Source organism: Theropithecus gelada, chromosome 14 (genome assembly GCF_003255815.1).
Source record: "Theropithecus gelada isolate Dixy chromosome 14, Tgel_1.0, whole genome shotgun sequence".
Lineage (NCBI taxonomy): Eukaryota > Metazoa > Chordata > Mammalia > Primates > Cercopithecidae > Theropithecus > Theropithecus gelada.
In genome coordinates, this window is record NC_037682.1 from 11,438,132 (window position 1) to 11,460,213 (window position 22,082).

At 49.0% G+C, this 22,082-nt stretch overlaps 2 protein-coding genes, 1 long non-coding RNA gene and 1 other non-coding gene across 8 annotated transcripts in view; 3 read left to right on the top strand and 1 right to left on the bottom strand.

Moving 5' to 3' along the window:
• The first annotated feature begins 987 nt into the window (after nt 1-987).
• Nucleotides 988-4,196, top strand: WDR74 (WD repeat domain 74). The gene is made up of 8 exons (XM_025356430.1): nt 988-1,156; nt 1,276-1,422; nt 1,586-1,687; nt 2,598-2,698; nt 2,794-2,849; nt 3,185-3,330; nt 3,447-3,503; nt 3,970-4,196. The coding sequence occupies exons 2-8, from the start codon at nt 1,312-1,314 to the stop codon at nt 4,147-4,149; spliced, it is 753 nt and encodes a 250-aa protein (XP_025212215.1). The 5' UTR covers nt 988-1,156; nt 1,276-1,311; the 3' UTR covers nt 4,150-4,196.
• Nucleotides 3,079-4,933, bottom strand: LOC112606238. Its single transcript, XR_003115616.1, has 2 exons — nt 4,851-4,933; nt 3,079-3,558 (listed from the first exon to the last, which is right to left on the bottom strand). It is a non-coding gene; the product is annotated as an uncharacterized LOC112606238 (long non-coding RNA).
• A 117-nt stretch (nt 4,934-5,050) lies between these two features.
• STX5 (syntaxin 5) overlaps nt 5,051-22,082 on the top strand; it is a 27,177-nt gene continuing 10,145 nt past the window's right edge. Inside the window, exons 1-10 of one of the 5 annotated variants that reach the window (XM_025356052.1) lie at nt 5,051-5,211; nt 5,904-6,147; nt 9,442-9,512; nt 9,675-9,730; nt 9,848-9,918; nt 11,532-11,648; nt 11,732-11,788; nt 11,953-12,034; nt 12,505-12,611; nt 12,783-12,904. In XM_025356052.1, the coding sequence (XP_025211837.1) occupies nt 5,923-6,147; nt 9,442-9,512; nt 9,675-9,730; nt 9,848-9,918; nt 11,532-11,648; nt 11,732-11,788; nt 11,953-12,034; nt 12,505-12,611; nt 12,783-12,904 (908 nt within the window). In that variant the 5' untranslated portion in view covers nt 5,051-5,211; nt 5,904-5,922. Of the gene's footprint in view, nt 5,212-5,457; nt 6,148-9,441; nt 9,513-9,674; nt 9,731-9,847; nt 9,919-11,531; nt 11,649-11,731; nt 11,789-11,952; nt 12,035-12,504; nt 12,612-12,782; nt 12,905-22,082 lie in introns of those variants that run through there. The other 4 variants (XM_025356054.1, XM_025356056.1, XM_025356057.1 and 1 more) reach the window with 4 other exon arrangements.
• On the top strand, nt 20,932-21,033 carry LOC112607447. Its single transcript, XR_003115795.1, has one exon. It is a non-coding gene; the product is annotated as a U6 spliceosomal RNA (small nuclear RNA).

The window sequence follows — 22,082 nt, forward strand, 5'->3', positions numbered from 1 at the left end:
GGTGAAACCCCGTCTCTACTAAAAAATACAAAAAACTAGCCGGGCGAGGTGGCGGGCGCCTGTAGTCCCAGCTACTCGGGAGGCTGAGGCCGGAGAATGGCGTAAACCCGGGAGGCGGAGCTTGCAGTGAGCTGAGATCCGGCCACTGCACTCCAGCCTGGGTGACAGAGCGAGACTCCGTCTCAAAAAAAAAAAAAAAAAAAAAAGATGCCAGATGACTCCTAAGACCTACCTGTGATATTTTAATGATGCAATAAAAGACCTGTTGATTTGGGGAAAAAAAAAAAAAAAAGAAGTACCATAGTCAGCACTGGGAACCTGTAGGAGTATGGAGGATAGATTGGAGACAGCAACTGGGAGACTTTTGTCACAGCTCAGGCAAGTCGAAACAGAGCCTGAACCCAGCTGGGGAGGGTTGGCAGGCATGAGAAAGAACATAGGCGCAGGCTGTGCAGATCCTGGGGAGAGACTTGCTTGGACTTCTTGAGATACTTTAAGCAAGAGACTGACATTTAGTGCCTGAAACCCAGAGCAAGGAACACAAGAAGCTGGTGTTTGACTTTGACCAAACCCTAAATTCAGACCAGTCCCATTTCAATCCTTTTAGAACTGCTGATCCTGAGCCCTGGTAGGCAACTCAAGATTCAGATAGACCAGCACGGCCAGGTAGACCAGTACGGCCAGGCGCTAGACACAGCTGTGAACAGCAAAAGCACTCCGGAATGTTACAGAGTGGATTTCCAGCTGCGGTTGTAACATAGCTGAGTGGCAGATTAGCTTCTCAGCACTTCTGTTTCCTCACTTGGTAAACCCTCACCCTGTTGAGTAAGTTGAATTAACAGATTAGGAAGCTGGAAGCTGTCAGGCTCTGCCTAGAGCCCAGTGACCTAGAGGCTTTCTTCTAAACTGGACTGTTAGTAGGGAATCGGGTTGATATGAGTTTGGGGCCTAGAGAATACTTTTGTACTTTTTTGTTTGTTTGTTTTTAAACATTGTCAAGTCTAGTAGTGAGAAGGAGAGAAAGATTAGAACAAGGAGTTTAAGCACTTAAAACATCCCAACTCTGTCCTTTCTCTGCAGCACCCTCATCACATGTGTGGATTCTGGGATTCTCAGAGTCTGGCATGACAATGACAAGAACACATCCTCTGACCCAGTGAGGCTTCCCTGCCCTGATGGTTGGGGGAGGGGGGCTGGGGTAGGTGCCTAATGATCATGTTGGGGAAGGGAGGATTAAGAACTCTGGAACGAACTCTTATCTCCCATTCTTTTTAGCTCCTGGAACTGAGAGTGGGCCCTGGGGTGTGTAGGATGCGCCAAGACCCAGCACACCCCCATGTGGTTGCCACAGGTGGGAAAGAGAATGCTTTGAAGATGTGGGACCTGCAGGGCTCTGAGGAACCTGTGTTCAGGGCCAAGAACGTGAGTGACAAGAGTGTGAAGGAGCTGTTCCTGAAGTTGAGGGAGGCTGTGGCCACTGACTATGCGTCAGAGACTAGATGGGCTTTAGGGGGCGAAGGAGGGCTGAAAGGAGGAGCACATCAAGCCCCCCACAGCCCTGTTCCCCATCTGCCCACCCCACCAGGTGCGGAATGACTGGCTGGACCTGCGGGTTCCCATCTGGGACCAGGACATACAGTTTCTCCCAGGATCACAGAAGCTTGTCACCTGCACAGGGTACCACCAGGTAAGGTGTCATCTCACCCCTACCTTCCCCTGGGATAAAGCAGCCTTCTGAAGAAATGGCCCCCACGGTTTGGCACAACTGCCTTTCTCACCATTCTGAGCTCAAAGGAGCAAGCGCGTCCCCATCTGTTCCAACCCTGTCCCTGAGCCCATGACTGTCCTCTGCTGCATTCTAGGGTGGAGTTTCCTGAACTGTGCTGGTTTCCTCCCACCTGGAAGAGAGGAGAGGACAGTGGATCCCCTTCACTGTGGGAGTTATAGGGTGCAGGTGTCAGAGGACATTGGGCTAGGGGTTAAGAGAACTGGGTTCTGGTCCTGATGCAGCCTCTCTGATTTGCTTTGGGACTGAGGCCTGAGCCTCCCATCTCTGGCTTCAGCTCCTCAGCTCCTCAGCTTTACATGAAGGCCCCAAATGAGAAATCTTTATGGCTGTCTCATTTGAGGTCTTGAGACACGGGTAGGGCTGGGTCACTGTATTTGTCCTGTTTTCTTGGCTTTCTGCACATTGAAGTCTGATCTTGGTCATACGCCTTTGCTCAAAACACATACGAGGGCATCCTCTTTCCTCCTTCATTCAGGCTAACCTCTGCTTGAAATTTAGCACCCACTGACTACTAGACTGACTTGCTTTTCCATCCCTCCATTTCCCCTACATGGGAGTATGGGAGGATGGAATGCTCACACACTTCAAACCTAGGGGACCTCTCCCCTCAGCTCTGTCCATTTATGCTGCTAAGCAGCTCTTCTGACACCCTGATGCTCAGAGAAGAGGCATACATCTAAGATGAGAAAGCTTCTGACAGTGGATCATAAATAAGAGAGCAGTGTGCAGGGAGCGGGTGAGGATGCAGAGATGCCAGAGGGTAGGTGCAGGGTGAGGATACTTTCATGATGCTTCAGCCTTCCTCTAGGTTCGTGTCTATGATCCAGCATCCCCCCAGCGCCGGCCAGTCCTAGAGACCACCTATGGAGAGTACCCACTGACAGCCATGACCCTCACTCCGGGAGGCAAGTGAGTGTTTAGAGGGGAAGGGGTGGGAGGGTAGGGCTTGGGAAGGGCTCCAGGAGGTTACTGCTGACTCCGCTTGCCTCTGGTCTCATCCTCAGCTCAGTGATTGTGGGAAATACTCATGGGCAGCTGGCAGAAATTGACCTCCGGCAAGGTGAGTGGACTAGGGTATGTCGGGGGGAAAGGAAGGCGCAGGGAGAAGGGTAAGGATTCCCTCTAAGGTGGTGCAGTGGGGCCAGTGAGGCCTCATTCAGGTGCCAGATTGCCTGGGTTCAAATCCTGGTTTCCTCAAAAGCTGTATGACCTTAAACTATTTCAACTCCCTGTGCCGTAATTTCCTCACCTGCGAAATGGAAATATTAGTAGAAGCTCCAGTCTCAGGGTTTTGTTGCAGATTAAATGTTGAAATGGAAAGTGATTGGAACAGGAAACAATGAATGGTTGGTTATTGGCCAGCCAGTTATCACGGATGCTTCCCCCCTTCTCTAGGGCGTCTACTGGGCTGTCTGAAGGGGCTGGCAGGCAGTGTCCGTGGGTTGCAGTGCCACCCTTCAAAGCCTCTACTAGCTTCCTGTGGCTTGGACAGAGTCTTGAGGATACACAGGATCCAGAATCCACGGGGTCTGGAGCATAAGGTAAGTCGTCTCTCCCACCCCAAACTCATGGTCTTGTGGAGGCTCCGCCTCCTTTGTCCCCTTTCATGTTTCTGTCTCAGCATGCCTGGCTTCTTAAGGTCCTTCATCTTTTGCAGGTTTATCTCAAGTCTCAATTGAACTGCCTCCTCCTGTCAGGCAGGGACAACTGGGAGGTGAGCAGTTGGGTCTGGGAATGTGGGAGCTAAGGGCATAGATGTGAGGATCTCTCTATGAAGAGGAAAAGGAGGCAGCTGGAATGCAGACCTGGGACTATCTGTTTACCTGCCTGGTCACTTAATTTCTCTGAGAGGCATTAACAGTTAAAATCCTGAGGGTTATTGCCAAGAGCATGGATGGGGTTGCTTTCTGGGAGCAGGGAATAAAGGTGGTGATACCCAGAGGGATTATTTCTCAGCCAGGGTCTCCTTCCCTGTGGGTTTGTCTCTGTGCCCCTGACTACTTTTTCTTTTTTTTTTAACTTCTTTTTGTGGAGATGGGGTCTCCTATGTTGCCCAGTCTGGTCGCTAAGTCCTGGGCTCAAGCAATCCTCCTGCCTTGGTCTCCCCAAGTGCTGAGATTACAGGTGGGAGCTACCATGCCCAGTCCCCCTGACTCCTACACTTTCTTCCCACTCACCAGGATGAGCCCCAAGAGCCTCAAGAACCCAACAAGGTGCCCCTAGAAGACACAGAGACAGACGAACTTTGGGCATCCTTGGAGGCAGCTGCCAAGCGGAAGCTCTCGGATTTGGAGCAGACCCAAGGAGCTCTCCAAACCAGACGGAGAAAGAAGAAGCGGCCTGGGTCCACCAGCCCCTGACGCCCCTGTGCCTGCCCACTTTGTAAATAAACAGCTGAACATCCACCATGACCCTGAGCCTTTTGTGATGGGAGAAAGGAATGAGGGGTAGCTTGGGGTGGGGGCTCCCTGAGCTGGGGCGACGGGATATCTGATGTCACAAAAGCCGGGCCTGGAGGCAGGTAGGCTGGCGTGGGTGGCAGGGAGTCCGGGGCCCCGCGGGGCCATGGGCTGCTGCCAAGACAAGGACTTTGAGATGTCGGATGAGCAGTCCAAGGAGGCAGAGTCTGAGGACGTCAGGGAAGATGGGACCAGAGGCACACACAGAGGGCCCAGGGAGTGTGAGAAGGGGCTTCCCGAGGGTAGGGGTGAGCTCAGAGGCCTCGTCGCCTCAGGCGCCGAAGGTATCGACTTGAACTCCCCGGACCATCAGAATCATCATAAGTCGAACGAAAGCCTTCTGATCACCGTGCTGTGGCGGCGACTATCCATGTTCAGTCGTCGGGGCTCCTCGCGGTCAAGCAAGAGACAATCAGACCAGATTAGGTCATCAATGTTCAGTGGTCGGGACTCCTTGCCGTCAAGCAAGAGGCAATCAGATCAGACTCGGAAACAGGAGCGTCCGATCCGAGAAGGCAACCAGGAGGAGCCGGAGAAGGGATGACCCCAGACCTGCTCTTAGTCCGCCCCAACCTCCAGAGAATAAAATTTCTAACGTGTACCTGCATCACCACTCTGGGAAACCGGCGCGGACACCGCCGGGCAGCTGGTTCTTTAAGGCTCCTCCCCGGAGGCGGGCCCAGCCCCCTGGGCTCCCGCTGTAGTACTCCGGGGCGGGGTCACGGCAGCGCCTTAGCCAATGGGAGGGGGGGTCGCTCTTGCGTTTAGATGTGGGGCGTGTCTTTCGGGTCGCCTGGCTTGAAAATGCGTGGGACCGCCCCCTCGTCACCGGGGGTGGGGTTACGTGTAGGTGACGTGGCCGCTTCCAGTCTGGTCGGGTTTCGGCGGCCTCAGTGCCCAGGGAGGAGGTAGTGACGGCCGGGGAGATTGGTAGTGGCGGCGGCGGCAGGCAGCAGAGGGGAGGTAAGACTTGCTCTAAGAGGGGGTCTGGCCACCGTGTCAGCTCTGGGGCAGTGGTTTTACAGGGGCGACGACTGGCAGGGGGAAGGGAACCAGGGGCAAGCAGGCAAGTCCTGCCGGCCCGGCTCCTGGTGAGCGAATTCCTTGCCGTCCAATCAGGAAAGCCTCTGTTGAGAGAGACGTCGGCATTAGCTAATGAGTGGTTGAAGTCTTCCAGAAGGCGGACCTTGGGCGGGGGGTGGGACTTCCTGTTTCAAATAAACACCCAGAGGTTTCCCCCTCCGCCCACCGAAGTGTGTCAGTCTTTGGAGGTCCGTCACCGGCCCCCCCCCCCGAGGGGCCGAAGGAAACCACGGAAACGAAGGGACTGGGTTAGGGCCCGGGGCAGTTACACGGGCCGGGCCGCAGTCTGAGGGCCACGGGACTTGGCTCTGGCCCTGTCTGCTTCAGGGCCCCCGGCCCGCGCTCTGGCCGCCGGAGCCAAGTTGGAAGAAGAGTCTGAAGCGGGTTCGACTTGGGACAGGGGAAAAGCAGAGCCCTTTCCGCTGCTGGCCCGCCCCAGGATCTGCGAGCGTCTTGGGCGCGAAAGTCCATGAGAAGTGCGGAAGGGGCTCGAGGATTTGTTGATTGGGGTGGGGCGGGGGAGTTTGGGGAAAGAAGCTGCCTGGGGAATGACACTCTCCCCTCCACAACAGTCCGAGGTTATGCGTCTCAATGATCCCGCGGAAACGCTACGGGTCTAAGAACACGGATCAGGGTGTCTACCTGGGTCTCTCAAAGACACAGGTCCTGTCCCCTGCACCTGCTGGCAGTAGCAGCAGCGACATCGCCCCTCTGCCCCCCCCAGTGGCCCTCGTCCCTCCCCCTCCCGACACCATGTCCTGCCGGGATCGGACCCAGGAGTTTCTGTCTGCCTGCAAGTCACTGCAGACCCGTCAGGTAAGGACCTGGAGTGGAAAAGGCGAGGAGTGAGCCATACTCAAATCTAGGAAGGACTGTGCTCCACCACTGTTAACTGAAGTAATTCTTGGGGGTACCTGATGGAACTGATAGGCTTGGATGGGGCCAGTAGGGTCTGCTGTAAGCAACAGAGAAGAGGTCGGCTGGCTAACTAGAGGCAAGGACTTAGACCTTTTTTTAGGAGGAATCCCTTGGAGGGCAGGATTGCTATTCTGGAGGGAGTACTTCAGAGAGTACTTGGCTGTAATATAATTGGTGTGAATAAGGAACAAGTTCTAGGAAGAGCCTTTAGCTGAGAAACACGCACCTTGAATTTTCCAATATATTTCTACCATAAATTTGCTCTGTAACCATGAGAAAATTAATCTAGTTACATCTTAGTTTTTATCTCTGTAACATTAAGGACATTTTCTAGATCAGGAATTTGTTGTTTTTGTTTTGTTTTGAGATCTGTTTTCAACTCTGTCAACAGGCTGGAGTGTAGTGGCGTGATGATAGCTCACTGCAGTCTTGAACTCTTAGACTCAAGGGATCCTCTTTCCACAGCCTCCTGAGCAGCTGGGACTACATGGATGCACCACCCAGCTAATTTTTAAATTTTTTTCGTACAGGCAGTGTCTCACTATGTTGCCCAGGTTGGTCTGGACACAAACACCTGGCCCTAGACCAGTAATTTGTATCAAAATAACTTAGGGTTGGATGTGGTGGCTCGTACCTGTAATTCCAGCACTTTGGGAGGCCTAGGCCACAGGATCGCTTGAGGCCAGGAGTTAGAGACCAGCAGGGGCAATGAAGAAAGACCCTGTCTCTACAAGAAAAAAAAAAAAAAGCTGGACGTGGTGGCATGTGCCTGTAGTCCCACCTACTTAGAAGGCTGAGCGAGGCCCAGTCTCTTCCTCTTTCTCTTTTTTTTTTTTTTTTTTTAATTTTAAGAGGGAATTTCACTCTTGTCTCCTAGACTGGAGTGCAGTGGGGCAATCTCAGCTCACTGCAACCTCCTCTTCCCGGTTCAAGCGATTCTCCTGCCTCAGCTTCTGGAGTAGCTGGGATTACAGGTGCCCGTCACCGTGCCCGGCTAATTTTTGTATCTTTTTTTAGTAGAGACGGGGTTTCACCATGTTGGTCGGGCCGATCTTGAACTCTTGACCTCAGGTGATCTGCCTTCCTCAGCCTCCCAAAGTGCTGGGATTACAGGCATAAGCCACTGCGCCCAGCCTCTCTCTCCTTTTTTGGAAACAGGGTCTCACTCTGTCACCAAAGCTGGAGTGCAGTGGTTCTATCTCGGCTCACTGCAACATCTGCCCTCCTGGGCTCAAGCAGCCCTCCTGCCTCCAGCTTCTCAGTAGCTGGGATTATAGGCATGTGCTACCATGTCTGCCTAATTTTTGTTTTGTTGGTAGAGACGGGGTTTTACCATGTTGCCCAGACTGGTCTCGAACTTCTGTGCTCAAGTGATTCACCTTCTTCATCTTCTCAAAGTGCTGGGATTACAGGTGTCAGCCACTGCACTCAGCTCCTCTTAAAAAAAAATTTGGGAGTGCTTTCTAATTATTTATTTATTTAATTAATTAATTATTTTTGAGATGGGAGTTTCACTCTTGTCGCCCAGGCTGAAGTGCAATGGCGTGATCTCAGCTCACTGCAACCTCCGCCTCCTGGGTTCAAGTGTTTCTCCTGCCTCAGCCTCCCAAGTAGCTGGGATTATAGACATGTGACACCACGCCCGGCTAATTTTGTATTTTTAGTAGAGACGGGGTTTCTCCATGTTGGTTAGGCTAGTCTCAAATTCTCGACCTCAAGTGATCTGCCCGCCTCAGCCTCCCAAAGTGCTGGGGTTACAAGCACCTGAGTAAGTATTTTTTTGTTTGTTTGTTCATTTGTTTTTGAGACGGAGTCTCGTTTTGTTGCCAGGCTGGAGTGCAGTGACATGATCTGGGTTCACTTCAGCCTCCGCCTCCGCGTTCAAGCGATTCTCCTGCCTCAGCCTCCCGATTAGCTGGGACTACAGGCGTGTGCCACCACACCCAGCTAGTTTTTGTATTTTTAGTAGAGACGGGGTTTCACCATGTTCGCCAGGATGGTCTCCGTCTCTTGATCTTGTGATCTGCTTGCCTCGGCCTCCCAAAATGCTGGGATTACAGCCGTGAGCCACCGCACCCGGCCAAGTAACTGTATTTATTTATTTATTTTGAAACGGAGTCTCGCTCTGTCACCCAGGCTGGAGTGCAGTGGTGGGATCTCAGCTCACTGCAGCCTCCAGGTTGAAGCGATTCTCCTGCCTTTGCCTCCTGAGTAGCTGGCACTACAGGTGCATGCCACCACACCTGCCTAATTTTTTGTATTTTTAGTAGAGACGGAGTTTCACCGTGTTAGCCAGGTTGATCTCGATCTCTTGACCTCGTGATCTGCCTGCCTCAGCCTCCCAAAGTGCTAGGATTACAGGCGTGAGCCACCGCGCCTGGCTGAGTAACTGTATTTTTAAATATTTTTACTGATGGGTGGGCATGCTGGCTCACACCTGTAATCCCAGTACTTGGGAGGCTGAGGTGGGAGGATTGTGCGAGCCCAGGAGTTCAAGACCAGCCTGGGCAATATAGCAAGACCCTATCTCTACAAAAAGTTAAAAATTAGCTAGGTGCGGTGGTGTGCCCTGTAGTCCCAGCTACTTGGGAGGCTGAAGTGGGAGGATCGCTTGAGCCCAGGATGTCGAGGCCGCAGTAAGTTATGATCATGCTACTATATTCCAACCTGGGAGACAGAGTGAGACCCTGTCTCAAAAATAGTAAAGTTATAAAAATGTGTTTTTCAGCTCATGGTAAAGCTGCTTTTCTATATGATCTCCAAGAACTTTGCAGTCATCCTTATTGATTTCCTGATTTGAGGAATAGAATGGCAATACTAGCTACCATTTATTTAGTGCTTACTATGTACCAGGTAGTTGACAAGTACTTTTCAGCCTTTTTGTTATTTAACCTTAGCAACAACAATGGGAGATGTGTGGGTTGTCTTCGTCTTATAGAAGAGGAAGTAGAGATTCAGAATGTTTTAAGTAACTTGCCCCAAATCCCCCAGCTAGTAAGTGGTAAGTCAAGATTTGAACTCAGATCTACTTGTCTTCAAATCTGGACTCTAAATGACTTCCACTCATAAGTCTGGATCATCTGATGGATGCCACTAGTGCTAGAGATAGTTTAGTGGACTCCTCAGGAAGAGTGAAAGCTGGAACTGGGGAAGGGAGAACTAAAGTTGTCACCTCCTGCCATTGCTTTTCAGAATGGAATCCAGACAAATAAGCCAGCTTTGCGTGCTGTCCGACAACGCAGTGAATTCACCCTCATGGCCAAGTGAGTTGAGAGAAGCTTTCTGGTGGGGTACTACAATGTCTGAAGAAAAGTAGACTTGCGATCAGTGGCCTTGGCTGTGAAGTCTGGGGTTGGTTGTGCTGGAGCTTATGTGGGAAAAGGCCTCCTGCCCTTTCCCACAGTCTCACTAGTGGTCATTTGCAGGCGCATTGGGAAAGACCTTAGCAACACATTTGCCAAGCTGGAGAAGCTGACAATCTGTGAGTGTTCTTGGGGTCTTTCAGAAGTGGGGCAGTAAATCAAAGAGGACTGAGGGCTGTATTCCCTGAGTTTTGTCGTTGACCTCACCCATTGTGGCTTCTTGTTTGTCTCTGTAGTGGCAAAGCGCAAGTCCCTCTTTGATGATAAAGCAGTGGAAATTGAAGAACTAACATATATCATCAAACAGGTGAGCTACTAGCCATCAGGAGAGCCCAGCATTCCAATCAGATCACTTCTGTCTTCCTGTCATTTTCCATTGCCATGGGGACCCAGAGCAAGTTTCTTTTTTTAGAGAGGGGGTCTCACTGTGTTGACCAGACTGGAGTGTTGTGGTGTGATCCTAGCTCACTATAGCTGTTAACTCCTGGGCTCAAGCTATCCTCCAGCCTGAGCCTCCTGAGCGGTTGAGACTATAGGGACATGCCCTCATACCTGGATAATTTTTTTTTTTTTTTTGAGACAGAGTTTTGCTCTTTTGCCCAGGTGGGAGTGCAGTGGTGTGATCTTGGCTCACTGTAACCTCCACCTCCCAGGTTCAGGCTATTCTCCTGCCTCAGCCTCCCCAGTAGCTGGGACTACAGCCACCTGCCACCAATGCCTGGCTAATTGTTTTCTCTTTAGTAGAGAAGGGGTTTCACCATGTTGGCCAGACTGGTCTCAAACTCCTGACCTCAAGTAAGCCGCCCACTTCGGCCTCCCAGAGTACTGGGATTACGAGTGTGAGCCACTGCACTCAACTGTAATAACTTATTTATTTATTTATTTATTATTATTTTTTGAGACAGAGTTTCACTCTTGTTGCCCAGGCTGGAGCACAGTGGTGTGATCTCAGCTCACCACAACCTCTGTCTTCTGGGTTGAAGTGATTCCACTGCCTCAGCCTCCTGAATAGCTGGGCACATGCCACCGTGCCCAGCTAATTTTGTATTTTTAGTAGAGGTGGGGTTTCTCCATGTTGGTCAGGCTGGTCTCAAACTCCTGACCTCAGGTGGTCCGCCCACTTCAGCCTCCCAAAGTGGTGGGATTACAGGCATGAGCCCCCGCGCCAGGCCAATAATAACTTTTCTTTTCTTTTTTTTTTTTAAAAGACGGTGTCTTACTCTTTTGCCAGGCTGGAGTGCAGTGGTGCGATCTAGGCCTACTGCTACCTCCACCTCCCAGGTTCAAGTGATTCTTTTGCCTCAGCCTCCCAAGTAGCTGGGACTGTGGGACTATAGGCATGCGCCACCACACCCAGCTAATTTTTTGTATTTTTAGTAGAGATGGGGTTTCATCGTGTTGGCCAGGATAGTCTCAATCTCTTGACCTCATGATCTGTCTGCCTTGGCCTCTCAAAGTGCTGGGTTTACAGATGTGAGCCACTGAGGAATTGTGTGTATAAATATAATTCTGTTGATGCCTCTTGAAGCTACAGTGCCTTTGACTCTTCCCTTTTCCTGAATGCTGTCCAGGGGTTTTGTTGGTCATGCTCTAGACCCAAGATTTTGAAAGGGTTCTGTGGCCAAGAGCATGGCCTCACAGAATGGAGCAGGGCAGTAGGCTGGAGGAGTAAACAAGTTATTTACAAATGGATGAAGGCCTACTTTGCCTCTTTCTAGCTCTTCTCTGCAGGAACTGAGCCAGAGCAAACACTAGACCTTGGAAAATCCTAGCAGGCCCATCTGGTCTGACTGTCTGGGATACTCTCACTCTAGCTAGTAACTTCCACCTTGCCCTTCCTACCAGAGATGGCCATCGGGAGAGATGCTGACTGAGGACTCCTTGGCTAATACTTTGTTTTTCCCTGGACTCTTTTACCAGGACATCAATAGCCTCAACAAACAAATTGCTCAGCTCCAGGATTTCGTGAGGGCCAAGGGCAGCCAGAGTGGCCGGCACCTGCAGACCCACTCCAACACCATTGTGGTCTCCTTGCAGGTGGGAGCTGGGGAGGAAGGGAAGGAGGCAAAGGGGAAGAATGTGGAGTCTTGTTTGGTTGACCGTCTCTCCTTTTCTTCTAGTCGAAACTGGCTTCTATGTCCAATGACTTCAAATCGGTTTTAGAAGTGAGGACTGAGGTGAGAACAATTTGCCTAGGAGGGATAGGAATATGGGGGTAAAGATCCAAGAGGAAATGGGGAAGGTACAGGTTCTACAGGGTCATGGGGCCAATGGTGGGAGTCTCTTTAACATGCCTGCTTTCTAGTGGCTTCAGGTCCTTTGCGTTTTTCCCCAACCCCAGAACCTGAAGCAGCAGAGGAGCCGGAGAGAGCAGTTCTCCCGGGCACCTGTGTCAGCCCTGCCCCTTGCCCCTAACCACCTGGGTAAGTCAGAGGTAAAACGGGAAGCCCCGGGAGGTAAGGTTACTTACTCTGGTTGTGATGGCATCCTCTGAAGGCACGGGTTGGGTAGGAGAGTGGAGGGTCAAGGAAGTTTCTAGGCTCCATCTCTCAGAGGCCGAACCAGATGATTGAGATTCGTGATCCACATTTAGACTCCCACATTGTCACTGTTGGGGTGAATTCAGTTGTATTCAGAAGAATAATTTCTAATTTTTTTCATACACTTACCTTTATTCACATTCTCTCATTTAATTTTCACAACCACCCTTTGAGAAAGCAACTATTATTATCCCCCATTTTACAGGTGAGGAAACTGAGGCTCAGAGAGGTTAAATGACCTGTCCAGGGTCACAAGGCTAGTAAGTGCCAGAGCTGGGATTCAAACCCAGAGCATGTGGGCTTTGAACCTGCTTTTAACTGTGAAGATGTGCCACGTCCTGTTTTCTCCCCAGGGGGTGGTGCTGTGGTTTTGGGGGCAGAGTCCCATGCCTCCAAGGATGTCGCCATCGACATGATGGACTCTCGGACCAGCCAGCAGCTGCAGCTCATTGACGAGCAGGTACCCAGGCTCTGAACTAGGGAGAATCAGCTTCTCCATTATCCTCTGTGGTTCCCAAGAGAGTGTTTGGAGTGTGCCATGGGCAGAATGGCAAGCTGGGAGGGCTGTAAAGATGCAGGTCTGACCCTGAAGAAGCTGATGGTGCTCATGTGCTCTCTCCCTCTCCTGAAGGATTCCTACATCCAGAGTCGGGCAGACACCATGCAGAACATTGAGTCGACAATTGTTGAGCTGGGCTCCATCTTTCAGCAGTTGGCACACATGGTTAAGGAACAGGAGGAAACCATTCAGAGGTGAGACATACTCTCTCAGCCCAAACAGAGGAGCTTTCTCTTCCCCGTAGATTGGCATCTTAAAGTCCCCAGGGACTGCTTGATGCCCTTTGGAAGATAGAGTGAATTCTGCCCACCCATGGGACCCAGTTCACCTGCTTCTGTCCACCCAACAAGTATTTATTGAGCACCTGTTCATGTGAGGCGCTGTTCCAGGTGCGGGAGATACAGCGGCAAATAGGACAGTAAAGTCTCTCTGGAGCTACTTTGTAGCATGTGTAAGTGTCTAGAATTTGATAGGGCAGATGAGGACAGCTGTGGAAAAGAACTGACAAGGCTGGCATAGTGGCTCACACCTGTAATCCCATAGGCAGCATTTGGGAGGCCGAGCAAGGCAGATCGCTTGAGTTCAGGAATTCAAGACCAGCTTGGGCAACAAAGTGAGACCCTCTCTCTACAAAAAAATACAAAAACTAGCTGGGCATGGTGGCACGGGCCTGTAGTCCCAGCTACTCAAGAGACTGAGGTGGGAGGATGGCTTGAGCCTGGGAGGCAGAGGTTGCAGTGAGCCAAGATCATGCCACTGCACTCCAGCCTGGGCGACAGAGCCAGATTCTGTGTCAAAAAATAAAAATAAAAATTGACCAACAAAATTTCAGGTAGTAATGAAGACTGTATACAGAGTTAAAGTAGGATGATGTGTTAAGAAAGTAATGGATGGGTACCGTGGCTTACACCTGTAATTCCAGCACTTTGAGAGGCCCACACAGTCACCTGAGCTAAGGAGTTCGAGACCAGCCTAGGCAACATGGTGAAACCCCATCTCTACAAAAATAAAAAAATTAGCTAGACGTGGTTGCATAGGCCTGTGGTTCCAGCTACTCGGGAGGCTGAGGTGGGAGGATGACTTAAGCATGGGAGGTTGAGGCTGCAGTGAGCCATGATGGAACCACTGCGCTCCAGCCTGAGTGACAGAGCGAGACTCCATCTCAAGAAAAAATAAGGAAGTGACTAAGGTATATCAGATTGTGTGGCAGGGAATGCTGCTCTGAAGACACCACATTTAAGTAGAGATTTGAATGACAAGAGGGATCCAGCCAGGCAAAGAAGAGAGAGTGAGTGTTCTCGGCTGAGTGGACAGCTAGAGCAAAGCCTTGTAATGGGATGGTCTAACTATACGCAAGAATCAAGAAGGCCTGCATGGCTAGAAAGTAATGAACAGAGATAGAGAAGTACAGGGTGTACTGGAGGGATGTAGGCAGAGGCCCAACAGTGGGCTGGCCTCTCTGTTCCTCTGGTGTCTCCTGCTACTATAAGAGGTTTTATCTGCTCCTCCTCTGTGGTGCTTAGCATTCAGTCAGTCAGTTATGGGAAATACAGCAGTGGACAGAAGAGACAAAATCCTTGCCCTTGTGGAACGTGTATCCTAGTAGGGAGATAGATGTGAAAAAGTCATAATAAATAAATAGTATGTTTAAAAACAAGTCATAAATGCAAAAAAAAAAAAAAAGAGTCAACACAGGATAAACTAATCAGGAGTGCCAGGTTTGGAGGGAGGTAGGCCTTATTAAGAAGGTGGCATCACACTTGGGAGAAGGTGAGGAAGTTAGGTACGTAGACTCTGGCAAAGACCTCCAGGTGACAATATATCTGATGAGTTAACAGACAGCAGAGACTACTGCAGCTGGGATCAGTGAGGAAGAGAGTTGTACAACGTGTGGTCAGAGGGGAACTGGTGAGACCTCTTGGGACCACTGGTAGGCCTTAGCTTTTATTCCAAGTGACATAGGGAGCCATTGCAGGGTTTTGTTTTTGTTTCAGACAGAGCCTTGCTCTGTCGCCCAGGCCGGAATGCAGTGGCACGATCTTGACTCACTGCAACCTCCGCCTCCTAGGTTCAAGTGATTCTCATGCCTCAGTCTCCCTAGTACCTGGGACCACAGGTGTGCACCGCCATGCCCAACTACATTTTGTATTTTTAGTAGAGACGGAGTTTTGCCATGTTGGCCAGCCTGGTCTTGAACTCCTGGCCTCAAATGACCTGTCCTCCTTGGCCCCCCAAAGTGCTGGGATTACAGGTGTGAGCCATCACAACTGGCCAAATACATTTAACTTTATTTATTTTATTTATTTATTTATTTTTTTATTTTTATTTTTGAGATAGAGTCTCACTCTGTTGCCAGGCTGGAGTGCAGTGTTACAGTCTCGACTCACTGCAGCCTCTGCCTCCTGGGTTCAAGCGATTCTCCTGCCTGTCTCCTGAGTAGCTAGGACTGCAGGTGTGTGAGACTATGCCCAGCTAATTTTTGTATTTTTAGTAGAGACAGAGTTTCACCATGTTGGCCAGGATGGTCTTAATCTCTTGACCTCATGATCCACCCACCTCAGCCTCCCAAAGTGCTGGGATTACAGGCATGAGCCACCATGCCCAGCGTTAACTTTATTTTTATTTATTTATTTATTCTTGAGGTGGAGTTTCTCTCTTGTTGTCCAGGCTGGAGTGCAGTGGCACCTCTCGCCTCACTGAAACCTCCAGGTTCAAGCAATTTTCCTGCCTCAGCCTCCCGAGTAACTGGGATTACATGCACCCACACCACGCCCAGCTAATTTTTGTATTTTTAGCAGAGATGGGGTTTCACCATGTTGACCAGGCTGGTCTTGACCTCCTGACCTCAGGCAATCCATGCACTTCGGCCTCCCAAAGTGCTGGGATTGCAGATGTGAGCCACTGCGCCTGGCCACATTTAACTTTAAAACAAAAATTATAATAGCATATACTCTGGGATTTATAAGGTACGTAGATGCAACAAATTTAACTGTAGAATAAAGGATGAAGCAAGAGGGTTTCAAGATTTTGACAGGTTTTTTTTTGTTTGTTTGTTTTGAAATGGAGTTTTGCTCTGTTGCCAGGCTGGAGTGCAGTGGCTCAATCTCAGGTCACTGCAGCCTCCGCCTCCCAGGTTCAAGTAATTCTCCTGCCTGAGCCTCCCGAATAGCTGGGATTATAGGCGCCCGCCACCACGCCCAGCTAAATTTTGTATTTTTAGTAGAGACGGGGTTTCACCATGTTGGCCAGGACGGTCTCAATCTCGACCTCATGATCTGCCTGCCTTGGCCTCCCAAAGTGCTAGGATTACAGGTGTGAGCCACTGTGCCTGGCCGATTTTGACAGTTTATATAAAGTAGGCTGTGAAAAGTTCATAAGGTATATTGTCATCCTTAGAGCAACCACTGAAATAAAACAAACTCAACAATGACATATAGCAAGAAGAGCAACAACCAAACTGAAATGGAAATAGAATTTTAACCAAAATTTCAGTTAATTCAAAAGAAGGACAAGAGAGGATAAACAGAGAAACAAAAAATAAAAGAGAAAAATAGAAAATAGTGCCGGGCGCGGTGGCTCACACCTGTAATCTCATCACTTTGGGAGGCCGAGGTGGGCGGATCACAAGGTCAGGAGATGGAGACCATCCTGGCTAACACGGTGAAACCTCGTCTCTACTAAAAATAGACAAAAAATTAACCAGGCATGGTGGCGGGCGCCTGTAGTCCCAGCTACTTGGGAGGCTGAGGCAGGAGAATGGCATGAACCCAGGAGGTAGAGCAGTGAACTGAGATCACGCCACTGCCCTCCAGCCTGGGCAACAGAGCGAGACTCAGTCTCAAAAAAAAAGGTAAAATGGCAGCCCTAAATCCAGCCTTATTAAAAATTACGTGTGGCCTCAAGTGAGCTCCCCGCCTTGGCCTCCAAAAGTGCTGGGATTACGCACATGAGCCACCATGCCTGGCCAGATTCTGCCCCTTTTTTTTTTTGAGACAGAGTCTCACTGTGTCATCCAGGCTGGAGCGCAGTGGCGCAATCTCGGCTCACTGCAAGCTCCGCCTCCCGGGTTCATGCCATTCTCCTGCCTTAGCCTCCCAGGTAGCCGGGACTACAGGTGCCCGCCACCATGCCTGGCTAACTTTTTTTTGTATTTTTAGTAGAGACGGGGTTTCACCATGTTAGCCAGGATGGTCTCGATCTCCTGACCTTGTGATCCGCCTGCCTCGGCCTCCCAAAGTGCTGGGATTTACAGGTGTTGGCCAATTCTGCCCATATTTTAATCTCCATCCCAGACCACTCTCCTAAACTCCATATATCCATATTCCTGTTCAACATCTCCACTTACTGGCCTGGGAGTGGTGGCTCATGCCTGTATTCCTAACATTTTGGGAGGCTGAGGCAGGTGGATCATTTGAGGTTCAGCAGTTTGATACCTGCTTGACCAAAATGGTGAAACCCCACCTCAACTAAAAATACAAAAAAAAAAAAAAAAAATAGCTGGGCATGGTGACACATGCCTGTAAGCCCAGCTACTCAGGAGCCTGAGGTGGTAGAATCACTTTAACCCTAGAGGTGGAGGTTGCAGTCAGCCGAGATCGTGCCATTGCATTCTAGCCTGGGCAACAAGAGCAAAACTCTCAAAAAACAAAAACACAAGCTGGGTGTGGTGGTGCACTTCTTGGTCCCAGCTACTGCGAAGTCTGAGGCAGGAGGATCTGAGCCCTGGGGGCGGAGGTTGCAGTGAGCCAAGATTGCGCCACTGCACTCCAGCCTGGGTAACCGCAACACCCTGTCTCCAAAAAAAAAAAAAAAAAAAAGATATTAAAAAGTTAAATGTATTTTAAATAAGAGGAAGACATGGTAATAGTACTCACATATTTACCATCTTCACTGTTCTTCATTCCTCCTTGAATAGATCTAAGTTTCCCACTGGTATCTCTTCCCTTTATCCTGAAGAAGCACTTCCTTTGGTATTTTTTTTTGTAGTGGAGATCTGCTGACAACAATTTCTTTCAGTCTTCTTTCATCTGAAAAGAAAACAAATCTTTTTCACTAAATCAAAACTAAACTTTTTTCACCTTCATTTTTTTTTTGAGACAGAGTCTCACTCTGTTGCCCAGGCTGGAGTGCAGTGGCGCGATCTCGGCTCACTGCAAGCTCCGCCTCCCGGGTTCACGCCGTTCTGCCTCAGCCTCCCGAGTAGCTGGGACTACAGGCACCTGCCACCACGCCGGCTAATTTTTTATATTTTTAGTAGAGACGGGGTTTCACTATACTGGCCAGGCTGGTCTTGAACTCCTGACCTCAAGTGATCCTCCTGCCTCTGCCTCCCAAAGTGCTGGTATCACAGGCATGAGCCACAGCACCCGGCCTGATGATGTCTTTTTTTTTTTTTTTTTTTTTTTTTTTTTTTTGAGACGGAGTCTCGCTGTGTCTCCCAGGCTGGAGTGCAGTGGCGCGAACTCGGCTCACTGCAAGCTCCGGCCCCTGGGTTCACGCCATTCTCCCGCCTCAGCCTCCCAAGTAGCTGGGACTACAGGCGCCCGCTACCACGCCCGGCTAATTTTTTGTATTTTTAGTAGAGACGGGGTTTCACCATGTTAGCCAGGATAGTCTCGATCTCCTGACCTCGTGATCCACCCGCCTCGGCCTCCCAAAGTGCTGGGATTACAGGCTTGAGCCACCGCGCCCGGCCGTTTTTTTTTTTTTTTGAGATGGAGTTTTGCTGTTGTCACCCAGGCCAGAGTACAGTGGTGCGATCTTGGCTCACTGCAACCTCCACCTCCTGAATTCAAGCGATTCTCCTGCCTCAGCCTCCTGAGTAGCTGGGATTACAGGCGCCAGCCACCACACCTGGCTAATTTTTTATATTTTTAGTAGAGTTGGGGTTTCGCCATGTTGGGCAGCCTGGTCTCGAACTACAGACCTCAGGTGATCTGCCCACCTTGGGCACCCAAAGTGCCGGGATTATAGGCATGAGCCACCATGCCCAGCCTCTGAGTTTCTTTTATGTGTAAATTTGTCTTTAAATTTAGGAAGTATTTGGCTATTATTTAAACATTTTTCTGCCTCTTTCTGTCCTTTCCATCTGGAAATATATACATATGTATGTTTCCAGATACATGTCTCATATAATAAATTTATTTATATTTATTATATATATATATTTTCAGGTCAATCTGCTGTTAAGCCCATTTGGTGAATTTTTTTAGATAATTTTCAGTTTCAAATTTACACTTGGTTCTTTTTTAGAGATTATGTTTCTCTGCTGTGACTTACTGCTTTCTTAGTCAGTACAATCATATTTTCCCTCAGTTATAATAGCTGCCTTAAAATTTAATTCTCATCATCTGGATTATCCTAGGGATGGTTCCTTTCATTGCCTTTTCTTTTCTGTATGGGTCACAGTTTCCTGTTTCATTGTTTATCTACTAATTGAGGATTTTATCATACATGTTATAATTGATATAAAGATTCTGGATTATGTTTCTATAAAGAATGTTGACTTTTGGCCGGGCGCGGTGGCTCAACCCTGTAATCCCAGCACTTTGGGAGGCCGAGGCGGGTGGATCACGAGGTCAGGAGATCGAGACCATCCTGGCTAACATGGTGAAACCCCATCTCTACTAAAAATACAAAAAAACTAGCCGGGCGTGGTGGCGGGCGCCTGTAGTCCCAGCTACTCGGAGGCTGAGGCAGGAGAATGGCGTAAACCCGGGAGGCGGAGCTTGCAGTGAGCCGAGATCGCGCCACTGCACTCCAGCCTGGGTGACACAGCGAGACTCCGTCTCAAAAAAAAAAAAAAAAAAAAAAAGAATGTTGACTTTTTTGTTTTCGCAGGCAGTTAACTTGGCTGAAGTAAGATTGTTGTTTTTTATATTTCCTCTGTGGTTTATGTAATTTATGGAATGGTCAGTCTAATAGGAGCTACCCAGGCATTACTGGAAGCAGAACCTTGAGGAGTGAGAAATAGTCATTGGATTCAGCAATGTAGATATTGTTGGTGACTTTGAGTCAGATTCAATAGAGGGATGGGAGCAAAAGCTTGAATGCAATGGCATTTAAGAGAGAATGAGGCCAGCCATGGTGGCTCTTGCCTGTAATCCTAGAACTTTGTGGGGCTGAGGCAGGCAGATCACTTGATGCCAGGAGTTCGAGACCAGCCTGGGTAACATGGTGAAACTCCATCTCCACTAAAAATACAAAAAATTAGTTGGGCGTGGTGGCATGTGCCACCACCAGAGACTGAGGTTGCAGTGAGCCAAGATCACGCCATTGCACTCCAACCTGAGTGACAGAGTAAGACTCTGTTTCAAAAAAAAAAAAAAAAAATGAGAGAGCAATTAGAAAGAGTAGAAATAGATGAATAGACAGCTCTTTTTTTTTTTTTTTTTTGAGACAGAGTCTTGCTCTGTCGCCAGGCTGGATCCAGTGCAATGGCGCGATCTTGGCTCACTGCAACCTTCACCTCCTGGGTTCAAGCAGTTCTCTTTCCTCAGCCTCCCAAGTATAGGCACGCACCACCACACCCAGCTAATTCTTTTTTCTTTCCAGTAAAGGGGATGTTTCACCATGTTAGCCAGGATGGAGAATGGACAGCTCTAAGAGTTTTGCTTCAAAATGGAGAAAGGAAATGGAGTAATAGCTGATAGGAGGAAGTTAATCAGAAGATTTCCTTTTTTTTTTTTTAATATGAAAATTTGGGGGTTAGGCAAAGTAGCTTACACCTGTAATCCTAGCGCTCTGGGAGTTCAAGGCGGGAAGATCGCTTGAGGCCATAAGTTCGGGACCAGCCTAGGCAACATAGCAAGACCCTATCTCTCCAAGAAAATGGAAAATTAGCCTGGCATGGTGACATGCCTGTAGTCCTAGCTATTTAGGAGGCTGAGCGGAGATCACTTGAGCCGAGGAGTAGGAGGTTACAATAAGCTATGATGGTGCCATTGTACTACAGCCTTGGCAATAAAGTGAGACCCTGTGTCTAAAAAATGTTTTAAAAGAAAAATTTTAAATTTACCAGTAAATTGAAAGAACAATAGTAAACACTAATATACCTACAACCTACACCCTACATTCAGCAGTTCACAATTGGCCAGATTGGCTTTATCTTTTATTTTTCTGAACCATTTCACAAGGTTGCCGATATCATGACACTTAATCCTTAAATATTTTAACATGTGTCTCCTAAGAATACACAAATTCTCTTTAAAAACCACATCCAGTACTCACTTCAGCAGGACGTATATTAAAATTTGAATGATACACAGGTTAGCATGGCCTCTGCACATGGATGGCACAAATTTTTTAAGCATTCCGTATTTTTTATTACCTGGGTGATGAGATAATATGTATACCAAGCCCCAAGACACGTAATTTATTTATAGAACCAACCTGCACGTGTACCCCTAAAACTAGAATAAAATTTAAAAATTAAATAAAAAAATTAAAACCAGACTGGGCACGGTGGCTCACATCTGTAATCCTAGCACTTTGGGAGACCGAAGTGGGCAGATCACCTGAGGTCAGGAGTTTGAGACCAGCCTGGCCAACATGGAGAAACCCCTTGTCTACTAAAAATATAAAAATTAGATGGGCATAGTGGTGCACGTCTGTGGTCCCAGCTACTTGGGAGGCTGAGGCAGGAGAAGTGCTTGAACCTGGGAGGCAGAGGTTGCAGTGAGCTGAGATTGTGCCACCGCACTCCAGCCTGGGCGACAGAGCGAGACTCTGTCTCAAAAAAATAAACCACACCCAGTTATCCTATCTGTGAAAATTAATGATTTCCTAATATTATGTATTATCCAGTGAGTGTCACTCACCACAGAGCAATACTCTGTCTCAAAAAATAAAAACCCAGTTATCATATCTGTGAAAATTAACAATTTCCTAGTAATTATGTATTATCCAATTAGTGTTACAACAGGGAGACTCTGTCCCAAAAAATAAAAATAAAAACCACACCCAGTTGGCCGGGGGCGGTGGTTCATGCCTGTAATCCCAGTACTTTGGGAGGCCGAGGTAGTTCCCGGGGTCAAGAGATTGAGACCATCCGGCCGGGCGCGGTGGCTCAAGCCTGTAATCCCAGCACTTTGGGAGGCCAAGACGGGCGGATCACGAGGTCGGGAGATCAAGACCATCCTGGCTAACACGGTGAAACCCCGTCTCTACTAAAAAAAATAAGAAATAAATGTAGCCGGGCGAGGTGGTTGGCGCCTGTAGTCCCAGCTACTCGGGAGGCTGAGGCAGGAGAATGGCCTGAACCCGGGAGGCGGAGCTTGCAGTGAGCTGAGATCCGGCCACCGCACTCCAGCCTGGGCAGAGCAAGACTCCGTCTCAAAAAAAAAAAAAAAAAAAGAGATTGAGACCATCCTG